Source organism: Engystomops pustulosus, chromosome 3 (assembly GCF_040894005.1).
Source record: "Engystomops pustulosus chromosome 3, aEngPut4.maternal, whole genome shotgun sequence".
In the NCBI taxonomy this organism is placed as follows: Eukaryota; Metazoa; Chordata; class Amphibia; order Anura; family Leptodactylidae; genus Engystomops; species Engystomops pustulosus.
Window position 1 is genome coordinate 202,052,298 of NC_092413.1, and position 26,817 is coordinate 202,079,114.

A 26,817-nucleotide genomic window follows, 5' to 3' on the forward strand; every position below is an offset into this window, starting at 1 on the left:
ACACACACAGCTACACGCTCACTACACACACACACAGCTGCACGCTCACTACACACACACAGCAGCACGCTCACTACACACACACAGCAGCACGCTCACTACACACACACACACACAGAGCACGCTCACTACACACACACACACACAGCAGCACGCTCACTACACACACACACACACAGAGCACGCTCACTACACACACACACAAACAGAGCACGCTCACTACACACACACACACACACACACAGAGCACACTCACTACACACACACACACACACACACAGAGCACACTCACTACACACACACACACAGAGCACACTCACTACACACACACACACAGAGCACACTCACTACACACACACACACACACACAGAGCACACTCACTACACTCACACACACAGAGCACACTCACACACACAGAGCACACTCACACACACACAGAGCACACTCACACACACACAGAGCACACTCACACACACACAGAGCACACTCACACACACACAGAGCACACTCACACACACACAGAGCACACTCACACACACACAGAGCACACTCACACACACACAGAGCACACTCACACACACACAGAGTGCAGTGAGCGCGGTGCACTCCACAGGTGGGCCTCGCACTCACCTGGCACTGGTCTCCGGTCCTGCCGGGATCCTACAGCCGAGGAGCGCAGCCCCGCTGTCCACGTGTCTCCCGGGCCTGCGCTCCCGCTCCGGGTCTCTCCGGAGCGCTGCTGACACAGAACACTGTGTCACGTGTCCCGCTGAGCGGCCCGGCGCGCGCTGTGATCGCGCTACTAACATTTCCCTCTATTGCAGCGCGCGCCGGGCCGCTCAGCCTGCGCGCTACAGGAAATAATTGCCATGCGTTCTCTTACGCATGGCAATTATTTTGGGGGGTAATTGCGCCTCATCACGCGTCTATGACGCGTGGTGAGGCGTTAATGCGACCTCTGACCAATGGTTTTATTAAATTCAAGGTTATTGTATAATATGAGAATGTCTATATTATGAAAAATACGTTATTTTAACTTTGATGTACACAGAACCTACAAAGGCCGATACGTCTCCACGGTTTTAAACTACAACTAAACTTTATGTATATTAATCCTATGATACTCTACCCCATCTATCCCGTACACTTTCCTTCCAACTGGGGCACATGGAAGTGAGTATGGATCTTGTTTTTTGTAGGGTCATGTTTTTTTTGTTTCTTGTATACATGGTAACACATAGCTGTGCAGGGGAGCTGTATACACAAAATAGCTAAAGATTTTCTATCAAGATCAGATACAAAGTATCTTTGTTTTATCTTTTAAAAGATCCGCAGGACTTTATCCTCTCTATATCGCAGTAGGAAAAAAAAAAAAATCGGAAGAGCTTGATTATTACAAACAACATCATTTGCTACAATACTGACTCACAACGTTGTGGATGTTCTCAGGGTCAGCGGATCTCAAAGGCGAAATGCATAGCGGGTCAATAAAAAGCCTTCATATTTCATTTTAAGATGAGCGAGGCCCCCATTAGCGATAATGAAGTGAGTGTCTCTCAATTGCATCCTCTGCTCTGTATGTTTTCCCCATAAGGACCCCCGAGGAGGTGCGCTGCATACCAATGCACCGTACAAAGCCTCTTACACCGAAACGGCTAATTAAAAGCATATAAAAACACTATAAAAATGATTCATGGCCATCGCAAAGATCAGCAGCGCCGTAATTGGCTCTTTCACACTTTGTTGTTCTCGTAGAATCCGGATGACAAAAACACGTTGTTATCCTGTACAAACCCAATCATTTATTTCATACACAATGACTCGTCTTACACGTCTTCAGCAAAGGGCAGAGTATGCAAGGTTACTCCCAAGGTCATGTGACCCCCTGGCGTGCTGCTCAGTGTGAACAGTCATTTAGGTGGATTTTATTTCGGCTCTTCCATTATCCGGATACAATCAAAGTGTGCAGTGAATAACCCTTATACCTCTTTCTGTGTGCTGTGGATTTCTCACAAATTCTGTTTTTTTTGTGAAAAAAGTTAAGGGCACTCTCATATTTTAAAAGACCATCAAAACTCATCATGATAAACCAGGGACATTACTCATAGATCCAGGCACCGTGACACTGGTAATCTTCTTATATTTGTTATCCATGGCCTCCTTCCTACTAATATCAACTTTTAACATTATTCTAATAAACCAGAAGGGCTCTGGGGGGGGCTCTGGGGGGGGCGTTAGCCCCTACAGACTGTTACATTGTCTCGCCTCTAGCATACTCCCTCAGCTTCCCCTCCCCTCTTTCTGCTTCTCCGCAGAGCCCTTCTGTCTCATTAGCATAATTTTAAAAGTTGATTTTAGAAGGAAGGAGGCCACGGATAACAAATATAAGACGATTACCACAGTCACGGTGCCTGGATCTAGTAGTAAGTGTCTCTTACTATCATGATGGAATTTGATGGACAATCTTTATCATTAGTAGCCTATATACTGGGGCATTTGTAGAACTGCCATTATCCAATGACATTATTTAAGATTTATCTCTTCACCATCAAGTAGCATGTAGTTACTTTGGTTCACATGGCCATAGGTGGCTCAGGAAATGCGCCCTTCACACTATGTGTATATATGGGGAGGGGAGGAGGGAAAATAATAAACACAGATATTCACCTTTCAGCTCCTTTGCATCTAGCAGTGAAGCCGGTAGTCAGGGATGACATCATTAGATGATGTCATCACCTGCCGACTCCGCTACATTCAGCAGAAGCAGACAAACAGTGATAGTGCAAGGAGGTGCCGGCTCTCTCCACTTTCACTGTAATCAGCTTTGTCAGAGCTGATGTCCCGGAACTTACCTCCAACCGGATGGGCAGCGGAACAGAGCCGGGTTTGTTAGGAGGTATATGATAATCCACAGACACTTACTCATGGGTAAAAGCAGTGTGATTGCGGTAATCTTCTTATATTTGTTTTTTATGGCCTCCGTCCTTCTAAAATTAACTTTTACAATTATGCTAATGAGCCTGAAGGGCTCTAGGGGATGTTGCCAGAGTCTGTCAGTGCTGTAGCTTCAGAAACTATTGCACTGTGCAAGGAGAACTTCCCCCCTCCCACTGTGTAAGATTAGGGTAGACAGAGGTGGTGCTTAGGGAGAATGGGGAGATAGTGTAACAGCCAATGAAACTACAGCATCGAGGGGCTCTGTAACACCCAAAAGACAACAATACAAGAATATTACCACAGTCATGGAGCATGAACCTATACATGAGTGTGCGTGATTTATCATGCTTCATTTTGATGATAGGTTTCCTTTAATTTTTTTTATGTCATTTTCAGCTATCACTAAAACAATAGCAGAGGCCGGACAGACGTTGTGCAAACGGACAATAAGAGAAACCATCAAAAGTTGATCAGATTCGATTTGGTGCCTGAAAATTACCAGATCGGAACCAAATCCACATATAAATTATCACGTTTTAAAGGGAACCTGTCACCAGGAGAGCCATTTTTAGCACTTCCCCAATCCCCACAGAGCATAGTACATACACTGCCAAAGTGCTTTTGTATAAAAAATAGGTTTTACAGAAAAAAAGATATGTTATATTGTACCTTTCATTAGCATCTGCTGTGTGATGAGGCAGTTGCCAATTGGGAGGGCCTGGAAAGGAGGAATCCCCCCCCACCCTTGGGGAACAGCTCCTCCATGTGACCTTTTCAAATATATGAAAACACCCATCACTTGGCTTAGTGACACCCCCTGCTCCTCTACAGCCAATCCCGAGTGTGGGGAGTTATTCATATATTTGAAAAGGTCACATGGAGTAGCTGTTTCCCAAGGAGGGGGGGGACTGCTCCTTTCCAGCCACTCCCAATAGGCAACTGCCTAGTCACACAGCACATGCTAATGAAAGGTACAATATAACATATCTTTATTTCTGTAAAACCTATTTTTTATACAAAAACACTTTGGCAGTGTATGCACTATGCTCTGTGGGGACTGGGGGAGTGCTAAAAATGGGTCTCCTGGTGACAGGTTCCCTTTAAAACAGACCAAAAAAATTCTTCATTTTTCCGCCGGCACATTCCTTTCGGAATATAATGAAGACACATAAATGAAGGGGCAAGATCCCAAACAAGTAGACTGGGAGCTGTGGCTCAGGATGTGCTCTTCCCTGTGTATGTTGTTAGTTCTTTTATGTATTCCTCTGCTTTATAAATAATAAGGACACTAAATATTTGAGCGCACAGCACATAAATATATATTCTATTTACTACGTATGAATCTTATATCATGTATCTGTACTCAGCAGGAGATATTTGCCGGCTGGGGTTACACCCGTCCTGGTTAACATCCTGTTAAAGTCAATTAATCCAACTTCCATTTGTGGCTTTTAAATAAGTTTTGATACATTAGGGAAGCATTGCGATTCTGCTTTGCCATTGATTTAGCGGTGTTCACAGCAGAAGGCTCCGGAGCCTGATCTCTGCCACGCTCCCATTACGTCAATATGCCTTCAAAAAAAAGAAAACGGCAGGAAGATTTCGCCCCTATTGATCCGTCCAGTACAAAGGCACCGCAATGTTACAGCTTCTTCAGGAATTACTCAAGTCAAGTTGGAGAAAAAGTAGAGAGACATCTTCTACTTAACAAGGACTTGGAAAGGTCAAACTCCAATTAAATGTACTTGTTACATAGGATTGGCAGACTGATATGAACGGCACAGATATAGTAAAAGTTAAAGGGAACCTGTGAGCAGAGGACTATTTTTCCCTGGGGACAGGTTCCCATAGACGCTGTGAAGTAGTATGCAGACAACTTTAACTTTTACCTGGCTTGTTGCAAGTCCCAGGGGAGATTCCATTTCAAAGTCTAACATGCACTTTCTCATTAGCATATTTTCTACCCTTGGACCCCGCAAATAAATATTCAACCCACGACCCCGTCACATCCTACCTCTGCCCATTCCTTCACCCATTGACTTACCACACAGCAACCCTTGTGCTTGAGTGGTGAGCCTTCTACCCCTGTCATGCGCATTGATCAATTAGGTGGCTCGCTGCTCACTGCGCATGCATCTCGTCCCTATGCTGTGTAACTAGACAGAGTGGAGGTACACAAACTCTTCGGAAAGACTTTACATATCATAACAATTTTTACTTTTTTTCATGCTGAGACAAACTGGATAGTTTTATAAATTACATGCTTTATTCTTTATGAAATTACCGTAACCGATAAATGACTACAAATGTAAAAAAAAAAAAAAAAAAAAGAAAGCTTTTTTTGTAATTTTTTCCCCAGTATATAGCCAGTCCCCCAGTATAAAGCTAGCCAGACCCCCCCCAATATATAGTTAGCCAATGCCCCCCAGTTCTAGGGAAAGGGGGGTGATTTGAATTTTCATATTTTTAAAATTTTTTATTACTTTTTTTTTTCCATTTTGTAGACCCTCTTGGGTACTTTTAACCCTAGGTGGTCTGATTGTTCCTACTATATGCTGCAAGTGTATAGCGCTTCTACATAGGATTCATTACAATGTGCCAAAGGCATACTGTAACTAATCTGCAGAAGCCATACAGCCTCGGGTCTTAGAAAGTCTGCTCCCCAAAAACTTCAAGAGCAGCGGCAATCTCGACACAGATGGTGGCGCCCTCAATCCACCACCTTTCAAAGGCTGCCAGCAGCAATCAAGGGGGTAATACTAGCACCGATCGTAGGCATTAGCGGTGGGTGTTTGCTGCAATATGCAGGAAACCCCACCTCTGTATGACGAGGGCTCACCTTCGTGAGCTCACTTCATACAGTGTTAGCATTAATAGGTTAAACAGAATCTCCCTTTAAAGATTGCATTTGGATGTTTCATAGACCCGGAAATAGAAAGCTGTGGATATCTCCAGTTCTGTAAAGTATCCGTACACATTCTGTGCAGTATCCATTCTATTATGTGAAACCAGGATTGTTTGTTTCTAGGTGTCATGGATAAAGCCATTTGAATGTGGCCTCTGTCATGAAGTATCCGTCCGCTCTATCTGCAAGGGGTGTGTAAAAATATGATGTACATAGCTGTATGGCAGTCATGAAGGGGTTAACCCCTTAACGACTTGGCCTTTTTTAGTTTTTTCACTTCCATTTTTCACACCCCACCTTCAAAAATCTATAACTTTTTTATTTTTCCACATAAAGAGCTGTGTTATGGCTTATTTTCTGCGTAACAAATTGCACTTCGTAGTGACGGTATTTAATATTCCATGGCGCGTACTGGGAAGCGGGAAAAAAATTCCAAATGCAGTGAAAATGGTGAAAAAACACATTTGCGACGTTTTCTTGTGGGCATGGATTTTACAGCTTTCACTGTGTGCCCCAAATGACAGGTCTACTTTATTCTTTGGGTTGCTACGATCACAGGGATACCACATTTGTACAGGTTTTATAATGTTTTCATACATTTAAAAAAATTAAAACCTCCTGTACAAAATTTTTTTTTTTGATTTTGCCATCTTCTCGCGGCAATAACTTTTTCATACTTTGGTGTACGGAGCTGTGGGTGGTGTCATTTTTTGCGACTTTTGATGGCGTTTTCATTGCTATCATTGTTAGGACTGTGCTACCTTTTGATCACTTTTTATAAATTTTTTTATATTTTCCAAAATGGCAAAAAAATGTCATTTTTGACTTTGGACGCTATTTTCCGTTACGGGGTTAAACGCAGTGAAAAACCGTTATTATATTTTGATAGATCGGACATTTTTGGACGCGGTGATACCTGATGTGTTTATGATTTTTACTGTTTATTAATATTAATATCAGTTCTAGGGAAAGGGGGGTGATTTGAATTTTTAGGTTTTTTTAATATAATTTTTTTTTTTTTAAAACTTTTTTTTACTTTTACTTTAACTATTTTTCAGACTCCCTAGGGTACTTTAACCCTAGGTTGTCTGATCGATCCTACCATATACTGCCATACTGCAATATGGCAGTATATGGGGATTTTACTCCTCATTCATTACAATGTGCTGATAGCACATTGTAATGAATAGGTTAAAACGAGACAGCTTCGGGCCTTCGTGAGGCCCGATGCTGTCATGGCAACGGATCACCGCTCCCCGTGACGTCATCGGGGAGCGAAGATCCGCGCCAAGATGGCGGCGCCCATGCGGCGCCATCTTTTTGAAGCCTCCGGCAGCATTGCCGGAGGCGATCGCGGTGAAAGCACCCGCGATCGGTGCTAGCACCGATCGCGGGTGTTACCGGTAAGCCTTTGCTGCAATATGCAGCAAAGACTTACCGGCTATGGAGAGGGCTCGGGAAGGGCACCGCAAAATCTGCCCACTTTCATCCAATTCAAATACTGAGCTCATAGTTTGCACCTATCCTCTGGGTAGTGAAATGACAGCAAAAATAAAGACAAAAAAAACCTCCTATAGACAGCAATATAAAAATAGAACAAAATAAACACAAATTATTTTATTTTTAATGACTTCATGGTAACAGACTACAAACAAACCCTTTGTAGTCTGATTCCTTAAGTGAAACTCTCTACAAGTTCAAAAGTAATATGAAAGGTCCATGGGCCACCGTGTGCTAGAAACCTCAATATCTGTATTGATTAACTACTGCACATAGACACCATGTGAACATGGCATAAAAGGAAGAATGATTGCAAGATCAGACTACACTGGATGTGTTTGCTGTCTGTTTCCATGGGAATGGAGAGGAAGTGTTGACATTTTTTATGTACGATTATTTGAAGTGGAGTAATTGTTTGTCTTAAAAAAAAACTGCTCTGGTCAAGTGACATTTATGTTACGTGATTACTTTGATTGAGTGAATAGCGAGCGCTGATAGCTGAATGATAAATGCTCGGTTACTACACTTCAATCAATACGAGGGTTAGTCTTTCAATTCAACAAGTCTGAACCACAAAACTCATCTTGTTAAGAAATAAGATGGTCTCCATCCTGCTTACTAACAGTGCACAGAGAATACCAAAAAGGGACCATGCTCTAGACCACCAATGGTACAACACCAGAGTAAGAACACCAGGTCCTACAGACAATGGTCCATGGCTTAGCCTGTTGGGTCCCTGTGTTCAAATCCCACCAGGACAACATATGTGGGTTCTTTCCAAGTGCACTCCTAACACATTTCGGAAACTTATATATTATGTACCTGGCTTTTAAAAAAAAAAAAAAAATTACCCACAGATCTACTGCCATAAACTCTAAACAACATGTTTAAGGGTCGTCCAATTGGGATGACCTCAAAGTTTAACATCCATCACAGTGCCATCACCTGCATTGAATCAAGGGCTGGAGTGGTGATGGTCCAAAGTACTGGGCCCACACAAATTCAATATTGAAGACCTCCCCTATTGGATAGATTATCAGTATCCCCCTAAATTGCAAAGATCCATTAACCCCGGAGTGGATGTATTTACATATACAAGGAAATTTCGACTCCCCGAAACACATAATTCAACAAGCATGATGGTACAACAAGAGACCGCTGATTTTATATTAAGGCTTATCCTCCAACCCAAAGCTTTAGGTGGATGTTATTCCGAGATTATTTGGGAGATGTCTAAAAGCCGACAACCGCTAGCGCCACTTCTAATCCCGCTGTCTTATTCAAGGCCGCGGTACAAACACATTATTATGTACAGATATGTTCTCCTAATCTCACAGGCTAATTGGTATAACTTGTAGTGCTCTGATATTACAGAGTCTGGGCTGCGCTCCCCTCCTTTACTTTCCTCAGATAGATATGGAGGCTCTGAAGATTATCCGCTGTTAATGCATTCCAGGGCTGTGTACGATGCTGTGATCTGGAGGTATATCAGAGCCCGGCCTGCGCTGTTATCTGCTGTACTCGCTCTAGATCTTTTATAGTCGTTACTAAGTTTAGTATCACACGGTTTATCCTATGTTATCGTCTACTGGATGCGATTACTGCCTTTAAGTGGTACTGCCCATGGATGAAGGCCTGGTACTGCCACAATCAGGGGGTGGAATAGTGGGACTCCTGCCACGGGCCCAGACATGCAATCCATAAATGCCACAAAACATACATGTTACCCTATGTGTTGCCATTCACTGATGTTACGTCACATGCGCCTAGGGTGGGATCCCCAGAGGTAATTTGGATCCCCACTATTATGTGATGCAGAGAACTGGAGCCAATGGTTCCTTGTCCTTCCTTCCCCATGTCACATGCCCCCTAAGTCTACAGCCTGCCGTATGGATGCCACTGTGGGCAAGACTAACACACTGCACCTGCCAAGGCTGGGTCCCTTCTTCACAGGCCCACACTGTCTGGAAGCATAAGCTTCACGGGAATCCACAATATCCAATCCCAAATGATCATCGTCATTAATTTCCCACAAAAGAACATTAGTCAAGGTTTTTACCGTATGTAACATGGTGAAAGTTTACTGTATGAAGTTTATCGCCAAAGATAAGTTGGGTTGCACTTTTACTCACAATGCAAAACTTCCTTCAGGTAGCTTTTCTCAATTTGCAAAAATTTGGATGCACCAAAAATGATTAAAAAAAGAAATCTATATTTAAAAAAAAAAGTTACTACTATGGTGGGGTTCTATTACATAATGGATTAGTAAGTGACCATGTAAATATGACCCAATGCTGAGACCAAACTCCAAAATAGAAAGAACGTAGAAGATAATCGTGTAATCACTCCCTCCACCAAAAAAAGAAGAATGGCACACATCCATAAAAACACTTACTCAGCAAGTCCTAGAATAGTCTCCGTTTTGTATTGGCTGTCTGTGGCAAATCTCTGCACATCCACTCCCTTGCCGAGACCTTGGAGGATCTGAGCTTGAGTGAAGTCCACAAGCCGTTCATTATAATAATGAAGTTGTTCAATGAGTGGCACCAATTCAATGGGCCAGTTGGCGTTGGCATAATCGGAGACGTACTTGGTTACCAACTTGATGAGCATGTTTGGGTCCGCCTAGGGAAATAATGAAAAAAAACATTAGTGATTAAAAAAAACAGAACACTGTACTTAAGAATAAGTGAACATTTCCCTCTGTATAACATATACGCTCCTCATTGTATGGAATTTATAGCATTGTGTACCCAGACACGTCCAGAACGAATGAATTACTAGGCCCATAAAAGTCTTCTCTCGCCTGGTAATCATGTGTTCCAGCAGACGGGACTTGTGGTTAATTGCCCAGAAAACATTATGTAATCACGGATTTCAGACGATTTACATGACTTTAATCTGCAGCCGCTGTAACATCAGCCGCACATGTTAGGAGTAATTGTGGGGGGGGGGGGTCGTAATGTGGATGTGGCCTGCAGGAGGGAAGGCCGCTCTGACTGTGCTCATTCTAAGTCATTAGTCTTAATCTCAAGACTCAACAAGAAAGCCACATGTTGTATGATGTCTACCGAGCTCCCGAGCAAGTGGGATTGAAGGTTCCAGGTCGGGAGAGTTCAGTAAACGATTGCAATTTAAGCAACATCATCGCTCACTTGTTACAAATTGCTGTAAGGTCTATGTCTTAGAGGGAACCTAGATATGGCAAATAAAGCAAGACAACCCCCTCTAAAGTAGACCAGCAAATACTACTTTTTACCGTCACCTTACCGATGGGGGTTTACCAAATACTTGTGTCAAAGCCCATAAAAATATCCCACGGAATGTCTGCCCAACAGTCGGCCATGTGGGCTCTTCCGACATGGTTGGTTCAGTAACGGGAATACCAGTGGGTACAGACAGAAACGTTGCCTAGGGATGGTAGATATCATTTATAAGGTCCACACAGTTGCTTGTTTAAATAGCTTTAGTTATATTTGGATTACAAGTTTCGGATGGAAAAGTGCCCCCTACATCAGATCCTTATGGGAACAGGAGCACTGATATCAGTGTGGACAAAAAGGCGAACACTTTATGCACTTTCCTGAAAATTTTAAATACCTAACAGGGTACCAGGGTAAAAAGACAAATGGATACCTTTAATGGGAACCAAAGTGTTGTTTTTATCGGGAGACAGGTTGCTATAGACAGAGTACTATATATGTATACATTTTTTTAAAAAATATGTCTGTCATATAGTGTTTAAAATAAAGTATCTGGAACTTTACCTGGCTCCCTGCCAGATGCCTCAGCCAAGTCCCAGAGAGGGGAATTGGCTCCTTCCCCTCCCCCTGATGACGTGTTAGTTCACTGCAGACAATCTCTCCCACCGGTATCTCACTGCAAGGCCAAGATGTCAGAGGAGGAGGGAGGAGCAAGTGCCAGGAGAGCGGTGAATATATTATAGAGAAGATTGAATTTGTCATTTAAATTTTTTTCTCTCTGGGGCTCTGGCAGGGAGCCAGGTAAATTTACACATAAAAACCATGTGACGTAGACATTTTTTTAAAACATATTTGGCATATACAGTACTGCAGCAACGTGTCTCCTGATAAAGAAACAGCACTCAGGTTCCCTTTGAGATAACTAAGTATCCAATCAATAATGAGAGTGGTGTATAGCAAAAAAATACACCTTATCATAAAGGAAATGGTAACACTGCATGTGTTAAAGGAATTGGTCACTTTACCTCATGTTTTTTTGATACGTTTGCGTAAGTGTGGGGGGCAGGATATTGGGTAATTTACCAATATACATCTGTTAAATTTTCTGCACTTTATTGATATGTAAAGTGACATTTGTGTACATAAAACATCTACAGATGGAGGCTCATGTGATCTTTAACTGTCCATCGACCTGCTAGGAGCTTGATCTTATATTCATGAATACTACTATAAGGTCCTGGCAGGGTGATTGCTCATGGACAGAGAGAGATCACATGACCCTCCATCTGCAGCCATTTTATGGACAGGAATCTCTGGCTGATGAGGTAAAAGACAGGAGGCTTCACTTTACATATAAAAAAAAAGCACAGTTCGACTCAAAAGTTCACATACCCCTGGTTAGATCTCACGCGCACACTTTATGTGAGACACCCCAGGAATTTACTGAAACTATTTTCAAGAATGGAAAGCTTTATTATCGGGGAAAAGAGCCTCATCCATAACTACCACAAAAGACCTCAAGTGCTTATAGATGGTAGAGGGGGCAACACCCAGTATTAAGAACAGAGGTAAAATAGCCAACCCCTTTAAGGGTACTGGAAGGTTATATACCCTACCCATGTGGAAGAGCCAAACCTCTAACAAGTTTGCCACAACCGTTCAGGTGTTTTATGTATAAGAGCGTAATGCACACCATTAAATGACATTTTAGATACAGAAACATCATAGGGTAAGGGCGCTTTCACACAACAGTTGTCGGACGTATATACAGCCGCAAGCTTGGGGGCGTATATACGTCTCCTATAGACGGCAATGGGCACATGGAGCAGTACGGTGAAGCACATGTGCAGCACTGTACCGCTCCATACACAGGGAAAAGCTAGGACATGAGTGTCCCTTTAAGCACACGGATAGGATAGCTATCCAAATTCCAGGCAAAATTACACATAAATTAAATTTGAAACCTTGACTCCATTTTAACAAACAGTAGAGCGCCCCCCGCTGTTCTAAAAAAATAAATAAAAGTGTAAAACAATAAGATAACAACTAACAAAATTGAATCTTTTCCTTCTTGCGGATCTGTGTCCCAATCGCAGCCACAGGCGACACATTCTCCTGTCCTGTACCCGACTGCAAGTTGAGATGAAAACAACTTCACAGCCAGAAATCGTGTTCAGAAATCCTCCCGGGGAATCAGTCCGGCAGTGCTTAGGGCCTCCGAAACCGATCAATTAAGATATGAGCGTGCAGTCCTGCGATTACCCCCAAATCTTAAAACGACACGACTTTGTTATTCCCTTTATGTGCTGCCTGCTCCAACACAATCCCACACCAAAAACATTCCCTGAGCCCCCCCAATGACACCAGATACAACACTTATCTTCTCAGCCTGACGCGGCCATTTAAAAGCAATTGGTTAAGGTTTAGGGATTGAGTGACAACCTATAGGAAAGCGCTTTGTCCCCGGTGCTTTGCCATTAGGACTTGCAGATGGCGACGCGATGCGGATGTTTATCACAGTGGCGCATTGTTCTGGGCATTCACCACAACACAAAAGGTTACGTTCTCGCGTTTTATGTTTTACATGTTCGAAAATAACATTCCCTCGTCTTAGCCGCATTGAATGTGCATTTAAAAGGAAGACAAAAAAAAAAACAATGTAAAAACATACAAAAACACGAACACACTTCTCTACGCGCAGCAGCGGTCGGGGGTTCGCACAATAGAAGTGAAGTTGTGTATGATTGTTATTACGCTCTGCTGTAGGAGCTTTAATTTGCGCTTAATGCAAAGCGCCTCTACTGAAAGAGGTGTTAAGAAAGAAACAGGGAGGAATTCGGGGATAAAAACCTCCAACAACTGACTCAAGTTTTATAATGTATAAAAATAATAGATGTTAGGATGCAATTTTTTGTTATTTTCCAGAATTTCATTTTAATATGAGGAACATGCGGAACATGTTGTACTGCAGCTTCAATAATCTTGTTTCTGTAATGGTGGAACAAAAAAAAAAAACGTATAAAAGGTTAGACCACTGACGTTCTGGAGACCTAAATTAGAAATTTGTGGCCGGATATACAGTACATCCCATTAGACGCCTACGGCGTGGTACAGTGAACACCGTGTCTCACCATAATGTGGCCGGGAAAAAGACAGCGTATGCTCTATCTTTGCCTGTACGTACGGCGCCATGCCTAGTAATGGAGAGGGGCGCCATGCCTCCGCCTCCTCTCCAGCACGCGGCTGGCCGAGCATACGTAGCCTTACACTAGACAGGTTCACACTGTGCCAAAACTGTCTATTGCTGAATAAGGATAGAAGGCAAACTTCTTATGGAGATTCCCTTTGTAGGGAAAGAGTTTCAAAGAAGATCTGTCTTGTTGATTTAGGACCCTAAACCAACTACAGGTCCTTATGTGGATTAGGGTCCCAAATCAACCCGAATGATCTACAAGTGGAAATAATGTACAGAAAAATTATAATTTTTATACTTAGATGCGAGTAGTATGAGGCACAGTGGACTCGTGTCTGAAGATCACGCGCCAGCTTCATTGTGCCGCAACGTGCAGGCGCTGAAGGGAACGAGGAGAGTATAAAGTTTTAACACCCCATTTATAAAAAATTATACAGGGCGATTTGGGACACTAAACCACAGGTCCATAAGGTGGTAGGTGCAGTGCATATGGAGTTTGACGCTTTGATGTCTTCCGAGCTTCACTTGCTGCAACACGAGAGGCTGCACCGGCGCAGAATCTGCTAATATGAGTCTGATGCGCCTCATTGGCCTCACATCCAAGTAAGTATAAATGTTTGTCTTTTTTTTTTTTTGTTTTTTTTTCATTGAGGTCATTCAAGGATGATATAAAGATCAATTTGGGACCTATTTATGGACCTGTAATTGGTTTAAGGTCCAAAATTGACCTGCCAGGTCCTCTGTCCGGAGTTGAGCCTTATCTACTGAATGACCTCAGTGACCCCACACATTCCTGCACCTGGTGGATGAATATGATTGGTGGAGACCACTAACATCTTGCATGCATTTTCTACGTATTGGGGTATATTCTTAAAATGAAGAAGGACCCATCTGTCAGAGTGATGATATCCTGCACACATCACAACACTCATTAAACCAGAAACATTGTCATCCAGAATTATAAATGGCAGAGAGATGGATACAAGGACTATTTATATGTAAATGACATCATTTCATAGCATGATGAGTTCCTGGCAGATCTTATAATGGACCTCGCTCAGATCTATCACATCCTGAAGGTTTCATTCTTTACTTTTTTGGCAAATTCTCCCACTAGCATTTATGCAGCATTCAGTTTTTTTTTTATTAGATGTGTGCACTTTTCTTATCTTTTTTTTATATCTTCTATTTAAATTGAACCGCACCTTTCAACAAACTTTGCAGGAATCAGAAGTCCAGTGTATGTACATGAGAAGTAACACTGTCATTGAACATTATGTGACTTGTAATATTCATTTCCTAGACCCTCTGGTCTCTCTAGTCAGTATCTAAAGCTGAAGGTCTTCTCTGTGCTGCTGAGTGGAGACCTAGCTGCTGCTGCTGAGTAGAGACCTAGCTGCTGCTGCTGAGTAGAGACCTAGCTGCTGCTGCTGAGTAGAGACCTAGCTGCTGCTGCTGAGTAGAGACCTAGCTGCTGCTGCTGAGTAGAGACCTAGCTGCTGCTGCTGAGTAGAGACCTAGCTGCTGCTGCTGAGTAGAGACCTAGCTGCTGCTTCAGAGTGGAGACCTAGCTGCTGCTTCAGAGTGGAGACCTAGCTGCTGCTTCAGAGTGGAGACCTAGCTGCTGCTTCAGAGTGGAGACCTAGCTGCTGCTTCAGAGTGGAGACCTAGCTGCTGCTTCAGAGTGGAGACCTAGCTGCTGCTTCAGAGTGGAGACCTAGCTGCTGCTTCAGAGTGGAGACCTAGCTGCTGCTTCAGAGTGGAGACCTAGCTGCTGCTTCAGAGTGGAGACCTAGCTGCTGCTTCAGAGTGGAGACCTAGCTGCTGCTTCAGAGTGGAGACCTAGCTGCTGCTTCAGAGTGGAGACCTAGCTGCTGCTTCAGAGTGGAGACCTAGCTGCTGCTTCAGAGTGGAGACCTAGCTGCTGCTTCAGAGTGGAGACCTAAATGCTGCTGCTGCTGAGTGGAGACCTAAATGCTGCTGCTGCTGAGTGGAGAGCTAGCTGCTGCTGAGTGGAGAGCTAGCTGCTGCTGAGTGGAGAGCTAGCTGCTGCTGCTGAGTGGAGAGCTAGCTGCTGCTGAGTGGAGACCTAGCTGCTGCTGCTAAGTGGAGACCTAGCTGCTGCTGCTGAGTGGAGACCTAGCTGCTGCTGCTGAGTGGAGACCTAGCTGCTGCTTCTGAGTGGAGACCTAGCTGCTGCTTCAGAGTGGAGACCTAGCTGCTGCTTCAGAGTGGAGACCTAGCTGCTGCTTCAGAGTGGAGACCTAGCTGCTGCTTCAGAGTGGAGACCTAGCTGCTGCTTCAGAGTGGAGACCTAGCTGCTGCTTCAGAGTGGAGACCTAGCTGCTGCTTCAGAGTGGAGACCTAGCTGCTGCTTCAGAGTGGAGACCTAGCTGCTGCTTCAGAGTGGAGACCTAGCTGCTGCTTCAGAGTGGAGACCTAGCTGCTGCTTCAGAGTGGAGACCTAGCTGCTGCTTCAGAGTGGAGACCTAGCTGCTGCTTCAGAGTGGAGACCTAGCTGCTGCTTCAGAGTGGAGACCTAGCTGCTGCTTCAGAGTGGAGACCTAGCTGCTGCTTCAGAGTGGAGACCTAGCTGCTGCTTCAGAGTGGAGACCTAGCTGCTGCTTCAGAGTGGAGACCTAGCTGCTGCTTCAGAGTGGAGACCTAGCTGCTGCTTCAGAGTGGAGACCTAGCTGCTGCTTCAGAGTGGAGACCTAAATGCTGCTGCTGCTGAGTGGAGACCTAAATGCTGCTGCTGCTGAGTGGAGACCTAAATGCTGCTGAGTGGAGAGCTAGCTGCTGCTGAGTGGAGACCTAGCTGCTGCTGCTAAGTGGAGACCTAGCTGCTGCTGCTGAGTGGAGACCTAGCTGCTGCTGCTGAGTGGAGACCTAGCTGCTGCTGCTGAGTGGAGACCTAGCTGCTGCTGCTGAGTGGGGACCTAACTGCTGCTGAGTGGAGACCTAGCTGCTGCTGCTGAGTGGAGACCTAGCTGCTGCTGCTGAGTGGAGACCTAGCTGCTGCTGCTAAGTGGAGACCTAGCTGCTGCTGAGTGGAGACCTAGCTGCTGCTGCTGCTGAGTGGAGACCTAGCTGCTGCTGCTGAGTGGAGACCTAGCTGCTGCTGCTGCTGAGTGGAGACCTAGCTGCTGCTGCTGAGTGGAGACCTAGCTGCTGCTGCTGAGTGGAGAGACCTAGCTGCTGCTGCTGAGTGGAGAGACCTAGCTGCTGCTGCTGAGTGGAGACCTAGCTGCTGCTGAGCGGAAACCTAGCTGCTGCTTCTGAGCGGAGACCTAGCTGCTGCTTCTGAGCGGAGACCTAGCTGCTGCTGCTGAGTGGAGACTTAGCTGCCGAGACTAACTGCTCCCCTTCTATATAATATAACACTTCATAGAGCTGCAAAGCATCTCCTAAGCAGGATGGAAATCAGTATATGCAGAGTAAAAAACATGAGAGAAGGAGGGAGGATGATAAGAGCCTGGGCTTCCGATATCACTCCTCTACCCTACACTGGCAACCCAATCATGGCAACATATTCAGAATATCCCATATATATTAAAAGTATCGTAGAAGACCAAACTCTTATCTTCTCAAATCTCATGTATCTGCTCTAAAAGAAATAATAAAAAGCTGCAAAGGCAAAGGGAAAGTAGACTTTATGTTAATAAAACAATTCTTAAAATACACTCAAGGAATCTGGGAATTCGGGAGGAAGCGGGCTCTGCTCAAACCAGATTTTCTTCACAGCAGGTGCCTGACTAATTGGCATCTACAGGTAAGGATTTTTTTTGTCTTACAGTCAATACGAAGAAAGGAGAAGAAAAGAGAAGAAGAAGAATCAGCATAGGGGAAAGCTACAGCGTGGTGAGATAAGAGGAGCGCGGAATAAATAAAGGAACACAAGAGAAAATGTCAGCCTGGAAAAAGAAGTTTAGAAAAAGTCTAGAAGATCAGTCGGGTCGTGTAAGGTCATTGGTGGACGTCCACCATCCATGACCAGCAGAAAAGACCTAAGTGAGGTGGTCCCTCTAATTGGGGGAAGGACGAGGTCTTTTTATTGTGTGAGGTCTTGTTGTGCTTTTTTGTGGTTTCGATTTGGAGAACCTCAAACATATTAACTTACATTTTACCAAAGGGGTCGTCTGGGATATGGTTTATTTTTTAAAAATATAAAATATGGTCCCCAAATAGTGTAAAAATAATAAATGAGCTACACTTCTCACCGGGACGACTACTGAATACAAATCCTTATTTAGAGCAGCAAAAATATTTGGCTGGAATATAACGAAACTATGGGGCACATTAACTAAGGGCCCGCACAGCTTATTTTCGTCCGGTTTCCCAACTATTTCCGATTTGCGCCACATTTAAGTGGGGTTTTAGGCGCACACGATTGGATTTTGGCGCAATCTCGCCGACTTCCATGCGACACAAATCTGGGGGTGCGGCCGATGGACAACCCGACTGATTCGGACTGAGCGTGGGATTTACAATTCAAATTATGTCGCAAGACAATGCACTCACATACACCGGGAAGAAAGTGGTTAACTCCGGCGGACCACAGCGGGGAAGCGACACATGCAGGAAAATGGACGCACGATCTTGAAGAATCGCACCGGACTTTATCCTCATTGGAGAACGCACCTCGGGGACCGCAACAGGCCCGGGTAAGTAAATCTGCCCCTGTGTGATCCAGCCACATGCACTGCTAGCATTGAGCGGATACGTAACCCAGGCACTATCTGTATGTAATGTGATCGGAATCACAGTTGATAAAATCTTTAATTTTTATTAGAAGTCGATAATTTTATTGGTAGTTAATGATGTGAAAGTATTACCATAGTTTTTCATTATACTTTTACATATATGGCATTGTGTGCTTGTAGAGTAAGCCATGAGGTTTCAGGGGAAATATAATATTGATTAGGCGCTGATATGTTACCCAAGGAGAAAGAATTCTTTCACACAACTCTACAACCATGGATAAAAGGTAAATATATTTTGATCATTTTTATTATTTCCTCATATCGGCAAGTGTAAGAGGGAACAAAATTAGGCGTTGGAGTATTGTCCACTCGTGTTCTGCTATTTTTACTTAAGGACTGAGATGTATTGTGGTTTTCTGTATGTAAAAGTTCTGCCCTGTTGTTGTGTGTCAGATCAGTTATTACTCTTCCAATATTGTCATGATTATAGCCTCTATTCTGAAGAGGGGTAGAAATCACTGTGAAAGCAGTGTGGGCATGCTTGTTGGCATCGCAACCTCATCTGAGGGGTTTGGAGACAAGGTTGCTAATTGTCCAAGTGTCCTTTGAGGGATCTGACAATCTGTACGAAGCAGGATGGCAGTACGGTGACTTAGTGGTTAGCATTAAAACCTTGCAGCTCTGGGGTCCTGGGTTCAAGTCCCAGGGTGAACATCTGCAAAGTGTTTGTATGTTCTCTCCGTGTTTGCGTGGGTTTCCTCTGGGCCCTCCGGTTTCCTCCCACACTCCAAAACATACTGGTAGGTTGATTAGATTGTGAGCCTCATTGGGGACAGGGACTGATTAGGCAAACTCTGTGCAGCGCTGAGTAATCTGTGTGCACTATATAAATAAAAGGAATTATTATCATCATCATAGGGGTTGGAGACAAGGTTGTTGATTGTCCGGGTTCCCTTTTGAGGGATCTGAATGAAGCTGTAGAGGTAAGAGATTTTAAATCATCTGTCACCTATTTTTGCACTTTCCCTTTGATTCGGAGGGTGTGGTGGAGAATCAGGGAGATGTCGGATAAACAAGGGTTTTCACAATATTCCTCAATGTAGGATAATCCATAGCTTCCCAGTATGTTGATGCTTGAGCATATACACACATTGAAAGAGAAGGAGATGTGTATTAAAGGGGTTTTACAACGGGGTTGTACATCGTATTCATCTCTAGGGTGGCACGGTGGCTGAGTGAGAAGCATTTCTGCCTTGAAGCGCTGGGGTCCTGGGTTCGAATCCCACCCAGGTCAACATCTGCAAAGAGTTTGTATGTTCTCTCCGTGTTTGCCTGGGTTTCTTCCCACACTCCATAACATACTGGTAGGTTGTTTAGATTGTGAGCCCCATAGGGACAGGGACCAATCTGACATGCTTTGTGCAGCGCTGCGTAATCTGTAGGCGCTATATAAATGATAAAAAGAATAATTATTATTATTGTCTCTATGGAGCGGATGGAGAAAGCCAAGTGCCGTGCTCGGAGCCATCCGTGCCTTAAACAATGAGTGGAGCGGCAGGATGCATATGAGACCTGCTGCTCCATTCATTACTGGTACATTGGGTCCCCGTGCATGGGGTCCCACCATTGGGCCCTCAGCCAATCATAATGCTGTGTGATAACTTGTTGAGACTGGATAAACCTCTTAACCGCCAGTGCTCCAGGTGTTTACAGATACACCAACACACACTGATAGCGTAAGGACTACAGACTACAAAGCCCAATTGAAAGTATATTAATAAAAAAATTAAAAAAACGAAAAAACACATGGACTAGTAAAGAAATGACTCGATGCAGAGTTCTAAGAAATGATGCGACAGCGCGGGGAATACAAGTCATGATTATAGCGGAGCTGTCAGGAGAGCTGACGTGTTCTCTCCCAGCCTCAGCCATCAGGCTTTATTCCGGAGCAGACATGTGCTCATTACAAGCCGCACTCGCACAGCAATTTAGAAAAAAAAAAAATAATAAGAAAAATATCTGTGCACCAAATGACGGTGTCTTTCTGCTGACACACAGAGCGTTCAGCTGATGGGAACTGTCGAACTTGATGGAATTAAATGGACCGGAAGATCAATAGTCTTCTGATCACTCAATTAGGACACATTATAACCTAGAAGACACTCTGGCATCTGACAAGTCACGTATGACGGAAGTCTCTGTGTAGACTACCAAGCAGACACTCGCTGAGACCTATGGCGAGCCACACGCTGCTTACTTGGGTATGTAGGCAGGAATAAATCCTTACCTATAAGAGGAGATCTCACAATAGTACATATCCTTCTCTGGAACACAGCTGGTTATTTATTCCCAATATAAGACCGGATACTTATAAGCTGCTGACAGGTTCTGCAGTATTTATAAGCAGCTGACAGGTTCTGCAGTATTTATAAGCAGCTGACAGGTTCTGCAGTATTTATAAGCAGCTGACAGGTTCTGCAGTATTTATAAGCTGCTGACAGGTTCTGCAGTATTTATAAGCAGCTGACAGGTTCTGCAGTATTTATAAGCTGCTGACAGGTTCTGCAGTATTTATAAGCAGCTGACAGGTTCTGCAGTATTTATAAGCAGCTGACAGGTTCTGCAGTATTTATAAGCAGCTGACAGGTTCTGCAGTATTTATAAGCTGCTGACAGGTTCTGCAGTATTTATAAGCAGCTGACCGGTTCTGCAGTACAGGGGATGCACATCTGTCCTGTCCACAATGCGCCTCACATATAAATGATTTCTACAAACATAACCCAAGTAAGAGTGGTGGGGTAGAGGTGTTTAGACTTACCTGTAAAGACCCAGGTGATTTAGTAAGACTTAGAATTTATTTTTTACCTTTTACCTTAGAGATTTAAGATTTGTGAAGCTTCAGGTCAAAGCCAAATCTCCACTAGGCTAAATGGTGCAGATATATGGTTGACAATGAGGCCATAATTAGGGGACAAAAATTTTTGGTGCAGAATGGTGGCTCGGTGGTTAGCTCTAGCACCGCTGGGATCCTGGGTTCAAGTTCCACCCAGCATAACATCTGCATAGAGATTGTATGTTCTCTCTGTGTTTGCGTGGGTTTCATCTGGGTCCTTCAGTTTCCCCCCACACTCCAAAACATACTTGTAGGTAGATTAGATTGTGAACCCCATGGGGACAGGGACTGATTTGTCAAGCTCTGTGCAGCGCTGCAAAATCTGCGTAATGAAAATCCTGGGAGTCTCAGAGAGAATCTCAACTGTCATGGGATCAGATTGTCAACCTGCGATGACGTCATTACGGGGTTGACAATCCATTCAAATATGGCGGTCCCTTACGATATCATTATATTTCAAGAATGAACCCACCATAAACAATGTGTGAGTTCAAAATGCAGAACAATATATATATATATATATATATATAATTTCAGTGATCAAGTTGGTGTTTTGTTTTTTTAATCTTTCCACCCATTGAAAAGATCTGTTCCCTAGATGTTAAGATGTGATTTAGCGCATATGAGCCAAGGGTCCCTTAAACTTTTATATTCTCTGGTGTGAGCTTTCTGTGCTATAGGACCAGCAGGAAAGGGGTGGAGCTTTAGTTGTAAAACGGTGATCGACAATGCATGACAATTTTGTTGCATTCTGTAATGACGACATAAATCTAGTCCAGACTGTAAATATACACTAAATGTAACATCCTGCATTTGTAGTAAATCTGATTCATTCTGAAGCCGTCTAATCTATATTGTACTGTATGGCTATTAGGAAATTTACCTATATTCTTTATTTGTACAACCATTGATAGACTGCACACTGTACCATGTCCATTACACCCTGTGAAGCCCCGCGCGCCTATTACAGTACATTCATTGCCTTGATTTGGGCCATTACTTCCTATGGCGACCCTTGGCTGTGTGCAGAGCAATGGCTGCAATCACCAGACAGCAGAGAGAAATGCACATGCCGCTAAGAATGAAACATCTACGTACGGGGGAAGGTTATTAGCAATTATAAATGTGTATTTTACAAGCCTCGGCGCAGGGCAGGCGCTCATTACCTGACAATTAGACGTATGGAGGAGTCATTACTTACAATGAAGTATAGCGATGCAAAAGTATGGCCAGGATTCAGCTTCAGGTCCAGGATCTTACTTGTGTGGAGTGAGGACAGAAATTACATGACAATGGGGCACATTTACTCACCGGGTCCTGCGTGATCCCCGCTTTGCATTGTCTGACGATAATGCACTGTGCTGCGATTTACTAAGATTGTGCGCCCGATTTCCTGCATGTGTCGTCGCTTCCCCGCTCCGATCCGCCGGAGTTCACCTTCTTCTTCCTGGTGCATGTAAGTGCATTGGTTGCAACACAATTTGAATCTTAAATCCTGCGCTCAGTCCGAATCAGTTGGATCGTCCGACGTCCCTCCCCTGATTTCTGTCGCATGAAAGCCAGCGCAGCTGCCCCAAAAACAGATCGCGTGCGGCACACTCCCCTTCTAAATACCTGTCACGGCGGAGCAAATCCCGAAAATGTCAAAATTACAGTGAAAGTGCGATCCGCGGACCCTTAGTAAATAAGCCCCAATGTTTCACGCCTACATTATATTCCAACTTATATATTTTTATGATCTACGCAATCCCTACTTGAACTCTCCATGTACAATGCTCTGATTTCCACAGATACATTCTGTGCAACAATATTTGTTTAATGGTAAAATATGGCAATTCTCTCTGCGGGTGGAGACCAGGCTGCTGTTGGCGGGAGGGTGAGGCAGTAACAGCCAGCGAAGCAGCAGCGCAGAGGGGCTCCGGTAACAGCCCCAGAGCACTTCTGGCTCATTTGCATAAATATAGTAGTTGATTTAACATAACAAATATTCCCTGGTTTATCAGGATGGATTTAGATGGCAGATTTTTCAAACTAAAGGACACGATTTGGAAATGGTCTTCACTCAAGCAACGAGAATATAGTCCTGAACGGACAACCCCCTCTGAACTTTTTGTATAGCGATCCTCATTAGCTTTATACATATCTATACAATCAGGAACAATGCTTGCAATCTGTGAATAGAAACAGTTTTCATTGACCTGAACGTTTGCTAGAACTGAATTGTCTCTATATAATTTTTACACTGCTCTGGCTGCAGGCACATACAAGTGTATACAGCGAAAACCTGATATGAAGGACCCTTCAGCTTCGGCATCCGCAATATCCAGGGTGTCATAAGATCCTACAAGTCGTATTCAAGAGACATCGATAAGAGATCTGAGAAATTATAACTGGGAGCCACCGATCTTCACCCGTTCCTCCCAACGTTGATCGTCTGTGCCGAGATGTAGCGGGAGCGGCTTATCTCTGAGGAGCAGGAGATCGGCCACCTTCACGGATAACCCTTTAAATATCTTAACACGTTACACTGCAGCCCGCTTACGTATGAAGAGGACCTCGGTGAAGGTCCTTATCTATACAACCTCTTCTTCTATGGCTACATTTATTCATGTCAATTATTGATAGGCCCGATGTGTCGGGTAATCCTTCATTGACTCGCGCGGCTGACTTTCTCACTGGTAATAGAATTACTTGTCCGGAATTACTGGCTGAGCCCCGTTCCGATGGACGATCCATAGACAATGGATGGATGGCCGCTTGATGGAGACAAAGTGTATTACCGGGATTTGTAGTTAAAGTTCGGCCGCCATAGGTCAGCTAATAGAGTTTCGCTGGAGAGAATTTATGGTCATTGCCAGAAAGAGTAAAAAAAAAAAAAAAAAATGAAAAAAATCTCTCTATCCTGCTACTACGAAATAAAATAGCTTTGTGATATATATCCCCATATTATTTATTCTGGCTATAAATTATATTATAGGTTTTTTCTGAACCGAGCAGTTCATTAAGAAAAGCAAATAGAGAGGGTCAGGGAGAGAGGCGCTGGCGGAGGATGAGGGATTACAACAGATCTTGTATCAGGAGGACAATTTTTTTTCTAGATGATTTTTTTTTTTTTTTTTTAAACCTAGAATACAGGAAATTGATGGATCACAGGATTAACGGATATATTACTCTTCTTAGGTAGCACCAACACAGACTGAAGTGCAAGATATACTTGAATACATGCACAACAAAAAGATATTACTACACAAATATTTTAAAAAAAAATAATAACATTTCTTGTTTAATTCCCAAATTTTTGGTCGGTTTATTAAAAAAAAAAAAAGTGTGCTGGCCGGGATTTAATGGATCAACCGCAGTGCAGAGAACGGGTCTCCAAGCATCAAATTGATATATGATGCAAGGAGCACCCCTTTTTTCCTGCTAAACATGAGTGCTGAACTGTGATCATGATACCTGCTGGGAAGCAGGGACTCCTTGTATTACATATCACAGTGATGAGTCAGGTACTCTGCACTGTGGTTGGTTCGTGTTCTACATTTCATATTTTCTTTGGAACTTTTCTCTCTAGGTTCTCATTGATTCTTATAGTTGTGGGAATGAACAGGTAACCAGGGTTCAATTCTTCCAACAAGAGCAACTTGCTATGTAGAAAGTTTTCTCTTGTCCATGGGTATCACAATGGATGGGAATAGAAATGTACAGCTCCATCAAGATTGTTGTGGCTGTATCCCGTTATTGCATCTTGGTTCCCAAAAAACTAAATGGATTATGCGCTGTAATAGCCCAGTGCATCCACTACACAATGTATGGAGCTGTGTCCTTCTGCAGTTCAAGTGGTCACAACTGCGGATATCATCTGACATGTAGAGATGATCGATAATGGGCACCACATGTACCTAATAGTTTATGACCTACCCTATGGATAGCTCATTGACATCTCAATCCTATTGAAATGGCCGATCCAATGACCTCACACTGTATATAGTACAGGCAGTCCCTGAGTTACGTACAAGATGGGTTCTGTAGGTTTGTTCTTAAGTTGAATTTGTATGTAAGTCAGAACTGTATATTTTATAATTGTAACCCCCAGACAGAATTTTTTTGGTATCTGTGACAATTGGATTTTAAAAATGTTGGATTGTCATAAGAACCGGGATTACCAATAAAGCTTCATTACAGACGCCTGTGATAACTGTTACAGATGATTATTGGATCCTAGGACTAAAGTACAGTAAATTACCAATATCCAGAGGTCCGTTTGTAACTAGGGGTCGTATGTAAGTCGAGTGTTCTTAAGTAGGGGACCGCCTGTATAGGCCACCAAGTGCCCAAACAACCACTAAAACCCACTTTTTTTATCACAAAGCACCAACATGACAAATTAAACAGTAAGTTATTGCTCCCGGCTCCGTCACAGCTTTCAATTGTATCAACATCCTGAGGACGACAATACAGTGACTAGAAAAAGGAGACATTTGATGCATCATGGTAGGTTCCCTCCAGGGCCCCCGAACAGGAAGAATCGAGGGGCCTGAAGCAAAATCTCCAATGATAATCCAGCGCTGTCCACACCTCCTCGATCCTCGTCTAGTCTCAGGCATCCCAGGATGTGCGTATGAAAATACAACTGAGAACGACATGTCCTGGGAATCAGTCTTTTTGGATTAAAGGTTACAAAACTCCTTTGTGTGTCACAGGATTGTAGTAGATTATCATCCAATCGGCAAGTGCAAAAAAATTCCAAGCCCTATGGCTATGGGAAAATCCAAGTTTCCAATAAACAAAAAAGGAATCCAGCACTTTTTTTAACCACTTAAGGACCTTGGACGAAGATGTATGTCCAGGTAGGCAACTATAGCCCCCTTGGACGTACATGTTTGTCCTTTAACTGCTGTGACCCTTGACAACTGACAACAGATGGGGGTTGCCGACTGTCTCTATGGCAGCCCCGGGGTCCGGACGTAGACCCCAGAGCTGCCTTAAGAAGCACAATGTAAGACCAAGTTAGAGATTGCTGTAATACTGTTGTACTGTACTGTTGTATGCAGTGCATACCATAAAAAAAAAAAAAAAAACATGCTGAAAATTCGGATTTTTGTGGATCCAACTAAACAAAAAAAATAATAAAAAAGGGATCAAAATGTCCCATTTACACCACAATGATTCTAATAAAAGTTCAACTCTGCATTCTGCAAATACTAAACTCTAATAAAGCTCAATCAACAAAAAAAACCTTATGGCTGAATTGATGGAACAATAAAGACAGAAAGATTTTAAAGAAGTGCAGAATTCCTTGATGTCCTGGGTTTCCTGTCTGGAGAACCCTGTGGTAGGGTGACACCCTGGGTGCACACAGAGTGCCACCCGTGCCATAGGTTTACCACTGGTAAAAGCTATGGGGGGACCATGATGTCACCAGGGATCTCTAGTCACACTATAAGTATACCCAGCAATGGGACACGCATCCAATACAAAACCC

General features: G+C 43.6%; 1 protein-coding gene across 3 annotated transcripts in view; it reads right to left on the reverse strand.

Annotated features, from left to right (window-relative positions):
- The window catches only part of NBAS (NBAS subunit of NRZ tethering complex), a 415,971-nt gene that overhangs the window by 140,070 nt on the left and 249,084 nt on the right, over positions 1–26,817 (reverse strand). For all 3 annotated transcript variants that reach the window (XM_072143606.1, XM_072143607.1, XM_072143605.1), the window contains one exon: positions 9,739–9,968. In XM_072143606.1, the coding sequence (XP_071999707.1) occupies positions 9,739–9,968 (230 nt within the window). The remainder of the gene's footprint in view (positions 1–9,738; positions 9,969–26,817) is intronic.